We start from the raw sequence: 12707 nt of genomic DNA, 5'->3' as shown, positions 1-12707 counted from the left end.
TGTATTGTTCGTGCAGATTTGGACATGGTCACGGATTACTCCACTTTGCCCTGGACTTGGTGTCCAGCGACTATTTATGGGTCAAGTCCAAATGGACAACAATCGCTGGCTCCCAGTAGCACCATATGGTGCTACTTGGAATTGTCAGCACACTTTCACCCGAACAGTACGGGGAACTGTCCGGGTCATAAGAGAAATACTGGATGAGATGCAGGCGGATCAGTTAACTTATTTTTGATATTATACGTACATTTATACGTGACTTAAATGCATATTAATTTACATCTTTTTATTTATTACAGTTCATATGGCAGCCGTATGACATGAACTCGGATGTCATTATGGCTTACGCCAATGAATTGAACCCCCAGTTGTGGAGGTCATCATGTCCATTGATATTCTACGCCATAGTTGAAATGCATCGTCCCGAACGGGTTGTTCGCCAATTCGGGATGAGGCAAAATGTACCAGAATCGACAGATACCCGGGATATGAGCCTCCATCAGATTTTTCGTAAAAATCACACGGACGCAGATTGGTACCTGCAATACATACAATATATCACTAGATGGCAAAGATGATATGACACAGTTGTACATAAGCCACCCATTTTCAATAGAAGGGAAACAGAATGAGGTTATAGGGAATGATACTACAACATGACAAGAAATTTCGTGTCGTCATCTATTCATAGATGTGTGGAAAGCGGGTACCAACCCGGAGAAGCACCTATGTTGCAAGTTGTGGTACGTTGTTATATAATATTACATATTTTATTTTATATTTTTTTTAACAACACAAGGCTCGTTATTTTTCTACACTTTTCAGGCAAATGAGGTGAATGCCCTTGAAACTTTATGTTAATCTAGACCACAAAATATTGAAGGATATAGTCAATTGGTGGATAGATTTGAACATGGGTTACATATTATTAAGGAAGCTATAACCCAACAGCCACAACAAATTGCTTCTTCATCTGATTATGCTCCCACAACATCCCACAGGCAAAGAAGAAGTTCTAGCCGAATGTCAACTAGTTTAGTTGAACGTCATGATATTGGGGTTGATATAGCTGGTCTTTCTACAGTATATCCACCTTAAAATTATTATGTGCCTCAACCGCCTCAAGATTATTACATGCCTCAACCGTCTCAAGGTGATTGGTTTCAATCGACTCCATATATGTTAAACCAAACACAAGATTACAAGATTATTCTCTTGACCTTGGGCTTGGTATTAATCAACCATATGCACAAGGATATAATATTTCACCAATTCTATTTTCATCGTATGGTGCATATCGTAACAATGTGGAGTCAAGTTCCGCAACAACATTAAGTCGGTCGGTGGTGATGAAAATGAGGCGCAAAATGAGCCAGTGCAAAATGTGGACGAGGAAATAAGAGGACCTCGGCGTCAACGCCACAGACAGAATTGTGAAACGGGTGGACATTTTTTACATTTGTAATTACATAGTTCATTGTAATTTTTTACAATTGTACAAAATAAATACACTATTACATTTGTACCCTTAATTATAATTTTTTAAATTAATAAAATTTTAATATTATAATTTTTTAAATTAATAAAATTTTAATATTATAATTTTTTAGACTTTAATATATTGTTAACAATTAATTATATATAATTAAATTATAAAAAATTAATTAAACGAAAAAAAAAAAGGAAAAATAGCAAGTCGCAACGCGACTTGGGCAGAAATTGCTATTTTGACAATTTTGTTTTGTCTAGTATTTCAAAAATCGACTACACATAATAATATTATACTATTAAATTATAAATTTTTTTTAATAATAAAATATTAAATAACTCTGTGAGAGCTACCTCGTCTTTCATGCATACAAGTAAGATGTATACTCTGCTTTTTTACCTTTTTCTTCACCCAGAAATCTAAATCTCGTGGATAAAATCCTGATCGCGGTGTTTGATAACGACACACGAAAGAGTTCGACATTTGTTGGTGTTTGAAATGTAACGGTAAAAAGATTAATGTAACAGTGATTCTTCTTGTGGAAGTCGACGATTGGTTTTACGACGTAAATTTTGTGTTTTTTTCGGAGGGAAATTAGGAATTCAGAGTTTGTGATTTCGAGGAAGGAGGAAAAGAATAGAGGGCGATGGGGTTGATTTCGGGAATTGTGATGGGAATGATGTTCGGGATCGGGTTGATGGCGGGTTGGAAGCACATGATGGAATACCGCAACAAGAAGCGTCTTGCCAAGGTTCTGGTTTTTCCTTTTCTCCTCCTTGGATTTCTGGAAATTATTTATCGTGTTTCAAAATTTTTAACAAAATGTTAGTATGTTCATTGTAGAAGTTATGTTTATTTTAGCCCTTTTTGACGTTCTTAGTTTCTAATTACTGTTTATTTTCAAATTGATTTTAGAATCTGTCTTCTTTTTTCATATTCGAGTGGTTTGTTTGCATGAGTTTTAATGTTTGCGATATTTCATAATGTGTTTTCTTATATTTTTTATTTTGGTGGAGTGTCTAGACTATCATCAGTACTGATGAAATTTTGGTTTTGTGTTTGTGTGGACAGGCAATTGATGTTAGATCACTAAGCTCACTAAACAGGGATGATCTGAAGAAAATCTGTGGCGAAACCTTTCCATGCTGGATATCATTTCCTGTATATGAGCAGGTTACAATATTTCTATATACTTTGCTCCTTTTGGGTTAGGACTGGAAGTAAATATTGGTATGGATACCTGATGGGAATGATCATTATTCTTGGTCCATTTGTCTATCTTTCTAACATGGTGGTGCTGAAATTGATGTATTTCCTTTTTTTGTCAAATATAACAAGTATGAGTACAAATTCTACGGTGTTGCTCTCCATCCCAATGTTTTATACATGATCACTCCCCAACCTGTGTAGAGGCGAAGGGTTGCTTCGTTTTCAATATGGATCGACTGGTTTTGATGAACATGATAAATGGTGTTCTGTTAGTTTTGCTTTAGAGGTGGATTTTTTAGCATGGGACGGGTTTCTATGATGCACAACAAATTACCATTTCAGAGGCTCTGTCATGTTGAATTAGGATGCTAACGCGAGACTAAGATTATCAGAAAAAGATCGCTAATTAAGTATTGTACATTTTTCTTTAAGACATTGGATAATAATTTAAGCAGCTATAATGACTTCTTGTATTGTATCATTGTATGTGTTGTAATTAGGGTACAACATGAGTTGAGTTAGCTATAACTCCTACTTAAGCTCTCTTTGATGAATTGGGCTTAAGCTTAAATTTAGATGTTTGAAATCTTCTAAGCTTCCTTATAAGATCTTATTGTTTAATTTTCTAAATTTTAAATATTTAATTTTATCAATAATCAGTGTAAATGTTAATAATATTATTATTTTCAGCAACAACACGTGAGGTTTAATTATATATATCGAACTGAAAACTAATACTTTATGAAAATAAGATATAGACAATTTACTTTACTAATGAACCAAATTTTGTTATAAAATAAGATAAAAATAATTTAAAATTGTACCTGAATGTACTTGATAACTATAATGGTGATAAGGATGACAAAATAATATTATTGAAACTAATAAAAAGAATGATCAAATTAATTTAAGTATCATATATATACACATATATATTTCTCTCAGTTAAGCCACCTCGAGCTTGAACCCGAAATTTTTCAAAGAGACGACTCATTTTCACCCCAATTTGTAATTATATATTTGGATTATAAACTGGTATAGAAGCTCTTGATCAAGGACTATCTCTGAGTTACCATATTTCATTGCTGGTCTTTTGCTATTCTGTTGTTGCCTTCTGCAAAGCTGCATTGCCTGTTAAAGTTTGCTGTAGTTTTCTCGTTTGATCATGAATATATTTCCTTCTTCATGGGGACACTCAAGCAATCAGTGAGCTGCAATAAACTTCGAGGTCCGAGAGAGAATGAAATTGGGAATGGAATCTAAGTTTGTTAAGTTTCTTATTAATGCTGCATCACTCACCAACTTGATTTTCGTCAAGCTAAAGATCAGACCTTTATTCCAACTCTTTGCATCTACAGTTGCACCTATTGGATTTGATTTCCACTCTGAACATTAATGCTAATTGGATATCTGATGTGAATAGGAGTCTCCTGTAACATTTAAGGAATTAAGAGTTTCTCAAATTAATTTAGTTCTAATTTATGGATGGGTCAAGCATATGACAGGTTATTTACATTCATTAGGTGCACTATGTAATGGGATTTATGACTCTTTCTAATGATAATCTACTCGGGACTTATATGGTGTTATGAGAGGTTTTGAGTAACAGTTATCTCTGGTAGTCGTAAAATATTTTTAAAAAATTGCTCATTTGTTATTTTTAAGCTGACCTGTCTACACTTTCAGGTGAAATGGCTAAATAAACAACTGAGCAAACTCTGGCCATTTATTGCAGATGTAAGCTTCCATTCTTTACGTCCTAGGTATTGGTTGTGTGACACACATGCCATTTCACATTTGTTTTGTATCTACTAAAAAGATCTTTGGCTTATTAAAAAGGGGAAATCTGTTTAGTTTTGTCATGATATATTTTGATTAGAATTCCATGAAACTGTGGCATAACTTGTACAAGGGGTTAATAAGTTTCCTATTGTTTGTGGCCTCCCGTAGAGGCATAAATACTTCTGCTGCGTGATTAAACTGCATTGCCTGGGCATCAAACCTATATCTACAGAGTACTTGATATAGATCTACATTTGAGGGCATATGGCCTGATGTAGACCTTTACATTTACATGCTAACACGAATAAAAACCTACACTTTGTTATATTGAACTTCAGCTTGTGAATATAATTGACAGTGTTGATTGAATGTAACAATTGAATTATATGGCGAGTATGTTTCCCTTGCATATGTGAATGATAGATAGATTCACGGCACGCAGTTGATTCTTTTTCCTTGTAGATACAAACTCTAGATCTAGGCACCTTTATCCAAGTCCCTAGCTATAAATTTCTAATTCATGTTGCTTGTATAAGTAAATGTGTAATCTGTCAATTTTCCAAATCTTGAAAGACATGATTGAAGCTCAGCCATGCCAAAATAACTTAAAAGTTATTTGACATTCTGGTTTAAAAGGTGAGACAATAAAATATGTGACAACATGAAGTGTAAAATTATATGGCATGATGGTGTGATATTGAAATTTTATGGTCTTAATGGTTGGGATTATTGTATCATTCTTTTGCTCACTTATTAAAGTGTAGCACTGGAGTTGATAATTGAAGATGTTGATATTCATTGGCAGCCTCCCTGTGCTTTTCCTATTTATTGATTATTAAATTTCCATTTAAATGGTTTGTCTTGAAATTTTCGTTTCTCAGGCAGCGGAGGCCATTATAAGAGAATCTGTTGAACCATTGTTGGAAGATTATCGGCCTCCAGGGATTTCTTCATTGAAGTTCAGCGAATTGTCTCTTGGGAATGTGGCTCCTAAAATTGAAGGTTTCATCATTGTTTACTAGTTGTTAATATATTTCTTAATCATTTTGTTGCATTCTTCATCCTTCCATTTTGGTTCATCCTTCACATCATGGCTGAATGAAACTTAACAAAACTTAATGTCTTGTTACTCTTGATTGCTTTGGGTGTTGATGACTGGACTTAAATTCCGTGGATGATATAAAACTATGTTTCTTAATTTGGCTTCTCTAATTAATTATCATTTGTTGAGGATATCTCAGTATCATTGAGGTATTTTATTACAATAATATGTTGCAATTGCTGCTACTTCATAGGCCTATCTTCATCTGTGAGAAAGTGACAGGTTGGTGTGTATCCTTGATGTTACGACATCATACTGTATGTACTTATATTTGGTACAGATGCAGTTATGTGAGTGTACTTAAATACACGCAATCAGCTGTACCTTACATGTTGATTCTCTTTCATCTTTAGATGAGATAGAATTTTGCAGAAAACAACCTGGTGCAGATATTGACTGCACCTGATAAATATATTGGCTTGCATTATCTTTCTTTTCACAGTTTCTACTTATGATCAATTAATTAATGCATCCATTGCTACCTCGTTGTGTATGTTATTATGAATCCATGCAGGGATTCGAGTTCAGAGCCTAAAGGAAGGTCAAATCACGATGGATATTGACCTCCGATGGGGTGGTGATCCAAGCATTATTCTGGCTGTTGGGGCAGCGGTTGTTGCTTCTATACCCATTCAGGTTGGTGGATCAAATATTTCACCTCCCTAGCGAACATTGATGCTACCTACTAAGTGCTACTGTTGTAGATTGTGTTGCTGCTGTATGTTGAATCCCTTTACTTCTCATGATTTATTCATAACGTAGCATTATGGAGGCAAATTTGCTATTCTTTGTTCTCGCAGTTGAAGGATCTTCAAGTTTTCACTGTAGTCCGTGCTATTTTCCAACTTGCAGATGAAATTCCTTGCATCTCCGCAGTTGTTGTCGCTCTGCTGGCTGAGGTAAATTCTGAGCTGACCTATTACTGTAGCATCCTTGATTTAAATACTCGTCAAACGTTTCAAGAAAGAGGTGGAGGCTTTTCAAATTAGTTATTACAAAAATTTCCAAATATAGAAGATTCGTTCTCAATGTTTCCTCTGCCGCTGTGGTGGATTTCTTTCTTGAGCTGAGATAGACTCAGAGGTTGTGGTGGTGATGATGTCCAATATATGATTTTTCATTTGAGGATAGAGAGTACGAAATTTCGACGCTTGGAAATTGATTCTCCACTGTGGTCTAGAAACAAGTTCACTTAGGAATTCTATTTGGAAAATGAAGGAAATGATATACCTATTTTTTTAAGTTTTTGTGGACTTACCCAACAAGTCTTACTATCATCTGGTGCAAACTCTTGTTTGCAGATTCACAATTGTAATCATTGTTAGTCTGTTATCAATTTTTGCATATGATTAATCAATTGATATGATTTGTGTTTTTCCATGTCTTTTAGCCAAAACCACGAATTGATTATACTCTGAAGGCTGTTGGTGGAAGTCTAACAGCTATTCCTGGGCTTTCTGATATGATTAATGTACGTTTTGATATTTTTCCTTCTTATGGAATTATTTTCTTCATTATTTGGACTGACCGTTATTTTGTGGATGTAAGGATACTGTTACTTCAATTGTAACAGATATGCTGCAATGGCCGCATAGGATTGTTGTTCCTATTGGTGGCATACCTGTAGATACAAGGTGACTCCTTTTGCTATGTAGTTTTGTTACTCTTAACTGCTTTCTTTTCTTTTTCCTTTCTGTTTTCTTCTCAGCTTGTTGTATTTGATCTCAACGTTTCTTGTATTTAATGTTTCAGCAACTTGTGTAATGTTCGTGTTTCATAACTTATATGGAACCTTTCATACTGTACTGTAACTCAACTACTGAGAAATAATCAAAAAGAAGCTTTAGACGACCAAGAAACAAATGAACTGTCTTCTAAAATCATGTGATGGCACTCCGAAGTTTGTAATGGACAGTTGTGAAAGTCAGCTTCTCGTAATATATTATCTTCTTATGTTATATTTAATATTTTGGCTTCTATACCTGTCGATCATCACCATACAGATATACCATAGAACACAAAATTGTAAGAGGGAGTTGCATAATTTCAGCTTTATGGCATAATGTTGTCTGGTAATTTGTGAAATTGGTCTTCAGGAAACAAAAAGAAGAAAAAAAAGTAGAGCTGATGAGGTTTTGTAGAATAAATACACAGATTTCCTCCTCTCCATGATGACTGCCAGCTAACAGTATAATTTACCTTGGCTAGTTTCATGCTAGATTTTTTCGAATGCATAAAAAAATTTGCGAAACTGAAAAGTCCAGTCCATGCAACTTCTGTTTATTTCATACCAGAAAAAACCATGTAAAATTCTCGATTTACTCTGCCAAAGTGGCTCTGAACTGTTTATTTTTAATCTTTGCAGTGACTTGGAGCTTAAGCCTGTGGGAAAGCTTACAGTAACTGTTGTAAAGGCGAGTGGCCTGAAAAACATGGAGTTGATTGGGAAATCTGACCCCTATGTGGTGTTGCACATACGTCCTCTGTTTAAAGTCAGAACGAAAGTTATAGACAATAACTTGAATCCTGTTTGGAATGAAAAATTTGAGTTAATCGCAGAAGACAAGGAGACACAGTCTCTCATTTTTGAGGTTTTCATCTGCTCACTTTTTGGTTTCTCCGGATTGCTTTGATGTTTTTTCAGTTTCGAAATAATGAGCATATCTGTTATCTCTTCTATCAAACTTCACTATTTCCCAGATCATTTCTATTGTTAAAACATGCATCAGAGTTTTTCAGTAAATGGCTCTTGAAATGCTCCGTGGGAAAAGCAACACTCGAGAAGATAATCAAATGGTTTGCAATTTAATTGCTGGGGATTGATTACAGAAAACTTCATTTAGGTCATCCTGAAGGGAAACTCAATGAGGAAAGAAAGGTGGATGAGGTGGAATCAATGGCAATGCTGTTTCAGAGTTTGATGCTTAATAATTATCATGCTCAAAGCTTTCTGTAGTTTCATTATGTGCTGAATGAGTTGATGATTGTACATATTTGGACTTAGAACCGTGGCGGAGCTTTGCCATTGAGTACTCATTCATCCAAATTATAATTTTACAAGTATTTTGGAAAATAACACTGCATTTTCCTCTACTTTTTCATTCTGTAGAATTCCTGTTCTCGGTATATACTGCTGTTGTTGTTTAATTAGTTCCGCTTGGTCGAATGCTAATTCTTATGAATCTTGTTTGTTGAAGCAGGTTTACGATGAAGACATTGGGGATGACAAGAAACTGGGCACAGTAAAGTTACCTCTGATCGACCTGCAACCTGAAGTATCTAAAGAACTTGAGCTAAGGCTGCTCCCTCAACTTGATATGCTTAAAATCAAAGATAAAAAAGATAGAGGAATCTTGACGATTCAGGTACACACCCCTGTATATACAACTTAACAAAATCTTCTTGAACTAAGTGGGCTATTGGCGGCATTTCATCTCTCACTCTAGCACCTCTCACTTAGAAAGCACTCTTCTTTTACATCCCTTTCAATAATGCTTTCAAGTTCTTGGCCTTTTTCTATGGATTGTGTCTGTTCGTCATTTAGCATGCTATCGTTTCTTTGTCAGGTGTTCTATCACGAATTTAACAAGGAAGAGCAGTTAGCTGCCCATGAAGAAGAGAAGAGGATGTTAGAAGCGAAAAAGAAACTCAAAGAACAGGGTGTAGTAGGGAGCACTATGGATGCCGTTGATAGTGCAGCATCAGCTGTCGGTTCTGGCATCGGTGCAGGTGCCAATATCGTCGGGAGTGGCCTTGGAGCTGTTGGCAGCGGTCTGAGTAGAGCTGGACAGTTCATGGGCAGGACTATCACCAGGCAATCTGGTTTGCCCAGGGGGAGCGTTTCCAACATACAGATAACCGAAGAAAATGGAGCTGCGAAGCTGCACTCGATGTGATGATCATTGCCCTGAAGCAGGTTAGTTTGTAATCTATACATTTTAGCTTCATTTGGCTATCGATCCTCTTTAAATTTGGCATCTACATAATCATCTCAGGTGTAATTGCTTTGTTCGTTTACCTCTATTCTTTAGGCTATACTGCCAATGTAAAGTTGTTAACGTTGATGGAAAGATCTTTTTTCATTGTTCAAACGTAGGGAGTGCTTGTCAAAGTTTTGAAATTTTTTTATTTCAACTTTTCGCTTTAAAAATTCATTTTTGACGTGTTTGAGATGATAATTGTGCTTATAAAACGGCTAGAATTAATACTTTTAAATTAAAAGCTAGAAGCACCCTTGTTTTGGCTTTTTGGTACATAAATTGAACTTTCTTTTGGGCTACTTTACTCTATCTCATATCATAAGCTCAATTAAAGTTTACCTTTTTTTTATTTACTTTAAAATTCCACATCTGAAGTTATTGTTAGAGTTTTCAAATAATTTGAATAATGTAACACTAATAAAATTTATAATTTCACATTTTTAATATTTAGAAGTTTTATATTTTATTTCTATGTTATTTTATATTATTCCTATAATATAGAGAATATAAATTAACTAATAAAAAATATATTTCCCGAAAATCATATAAGTCTATTTATTTTGACGAATGAACAATTATATTACTTAGTCTGAGCATTATTGAAGTAAACATTCAATTTTTCTATTCAATATTTTAATAATATAAATAAACATGAGATATACTAATTGAAATAAAAGTTATATTTTCTTTGAGGAAAATAATTTTCTTGACAAAAAACAAGTACAAATATAAATAAAAAAATATTATCTTTAATATATAGGGATAATATAATTTTTAATCAATTAAGTTTATTTTCGAATTACTTATTTCTCAAATACTGCTATAATTTTTGAATTTTTTTAACAAAAATCACTAATTTAGAAGCAATTGCACAAGTTTGGGATGGGTTTGGGTGTCACCTCAAACGGACCCCAACTTTAAATTCCTTCGGGTCTGAACTGCAAGATTCGGTTAATCTTTCTTTATTTTTGAATTTAATCGACATATTTTCTTAAAAAACAATTGAGATTATTGTTTATTAGTATCACAAGTAAGTTATGAAATTTAAAATATAAAAAATAAAAAAATTAGACAGCTATGAAATTGTCAATTTTATTTTTACTGTATTTTTTTTTAAAATATAAAAAAAATCTTTCTAGATCCATAATTAATAATCTACTAAACTTTGATTTAAGTAAGATTATATATTAAAATTAACCGCAGTACGAGATTTAAATACATTGATTAATACATATGCATTGCGCGTGCATCAACGGCTAGTTATTATAAAAGGGAACTGTTATTAAATCCATAAAATTAAGATACATCCCCAAATTTAGAGTTATTAAATCCATAAAAGGGCCCTATTGATTCTCCATATTAATTCATAGAAATCTTGATAATTAATATGAATATTTTTTTTTCGATAAAAGTAAATTGCATAAATAGATAAAAAAAAAAATACAACAATACGGTTCAAGCAATCCAAGTCCCGTCAAACTAGGAATCCTCCGAAATACGGTATTTATTGGGTTGGTATTTGGTAGTAGTTCGGTGATCATCAATATTGTACCTACTTCCGTGACCAACTTTTTGTTTGTCTATATATATATATATACAAATTAATTTTTTCACTTTCACATGTCAGCTTTACTCTTATAGTATTTTATTAAGATATTTATTATAAATAAGTTTCAATATAAAAAATTAAATTTGGTCTATAATATTATTATATGTAAACGAAAATTTAAAAAGTCATTCTGAACTAAATTTTAATGTTCTATAGAATTAAAAATACCGTACGTATAAAGTATATGAGATTGAAGCAATATATGTATATATATATGTAGACTTAGGCAAATGTGCATTTTATATTTTTATCTGGATAATGTTTTTGACTTAGACGATTCGGATTTCAAATTTCACCTACATTTGAAAATTCGAACAATTATTATATATAAGGATAAATTACAATGAGTTTTCGTAAAATTTGATATAATTATAAATGATCTTTTATTATTTGAAAATTATAAATACTCTCTTCATATTTGATGAAATTATTTGATTTTTGGATGGAAGTTTGTCAACTTTGTCCTTACTTTATTTTTTTATTTTAAAAAATAAAAATTATAAAAGATATTATCCAGTTAGTTCATAAAAGAATTTTGATTTTTTAAAAAAATAAGTAAATTATAATTCATAGTCCACAAAGGCATTTTAATCAAATAATCATAAAAAATGGATGAAATATAACAACAACTAATGGATTGGACTAATTGTTAGACGACCGTTAAATCAGGGGGATATTGATTATTTTTCAAACAACACACGGGTATTTATAATTATGTAAAATTTCAGGAGAGCTAGTTGTAAATTACCATATATAATATAGTAAAAATAACTTTATCATAGATTATGTAAAATTATTTTTTTTGTGAGAATTAATTCCCTTGTTTACTTTAATTTTTCCTTTTCTTTCATTTATTTTTTTGTATATATATATAGAAAAAAATACAAGCAATCCCCTTGTGATATCGCAAATGAGTAAATTACCCTTTTATGAAAAAATAAATAGTGATTTACCTCCTTATATCTTTTAAAATACAACAATTTACCCCTCTATATTTTTAAAAATGAAGCAATTTACCTCCTTGTATAAAAAGGTAAATTGCTTCATTTTAAAAAGTATAGGAGGATAAATTGCTATATTCTTTTCATAGGGAGATAATATGCTCATTTTCAAGATCATATGAACTGAATTGCTATTCACCATATATATATATATATATGTCTTAAAGAAAGGTAGATTACGTTCTGATCCCGTTATAATTAAATATATATAATTTGAGTATTTATAAAGATACCTTAGAACAAATTTAAAGTTATGGAGTCGAGTGTCATCGAATGAGCTAGTGTTTATTTCACTTTATCAAAGTTATTATTATTTATTTATTAACTTTAGTCATATTAATGTATTGATTGAATTACTGATACATACTATCTTAGTTTATTAAGATCATGATGTAATTATATATTTAATTATTGTTTTTATAAAATATTAAAAAAAGTATTTATAAAGATATATATAATATAAGCATATATACAATAATTAAATACACCCACAAACACACATACATTGAAGGAACTTCACAATTAATTTTGG

General features: G+C 32.4%; 1 protein-coding gene across 1 annotated transcript; it reads left to right on the top strand.

The window, feature by feature from the left end:
* The first annotated feature begins 1886 nt into the window (after positions 1-1886).
* LOC105173210 (calcium-dependent lipid-binding protein) lies at positions 1887-9676 on the top strand. Its single transcript, XM_011094888.3, has 11 exons — positions 1887-2243; positions 2564-2665; positions 4388-4438; positions 5365-5485; positions 6100-6221; positions 6386-6484; positions 6976-7056; positions 7134-7219; positions 7951-8176; positions 8786-8950; positions 9152-9676. Exons 1-11 carry the CDS (start codon positions 2139-2141, stop codon positions 9479-9481), a joined length of 1488 nt encoding a protein of 495 aa, XP_011093190.1. The 5' UTR covers positions 1887-2138; the 3' UTR covers positions 9482-9676.
* Positions 9677-12707: the final 3031 nt, after the last annotated feature.

This window comes from Sesamum indicum, linkage group LG11 (assembly GCF_026168435.1).
Source record: "Sesamum indicum cultivar Baizhima isolate 11 linkage group LG11, ASM2616843v1, whole genome shotgun sequence".
NCBI lineage: Eukaryota > Viridiplantae > Streptophyta > Magnoliopsida > Lamiales > Pedaliaceae > Sesamum > Sesamum indicum.
This window is presented reverse-complemented; position numbering and strand designations above follow the sequence as displayed.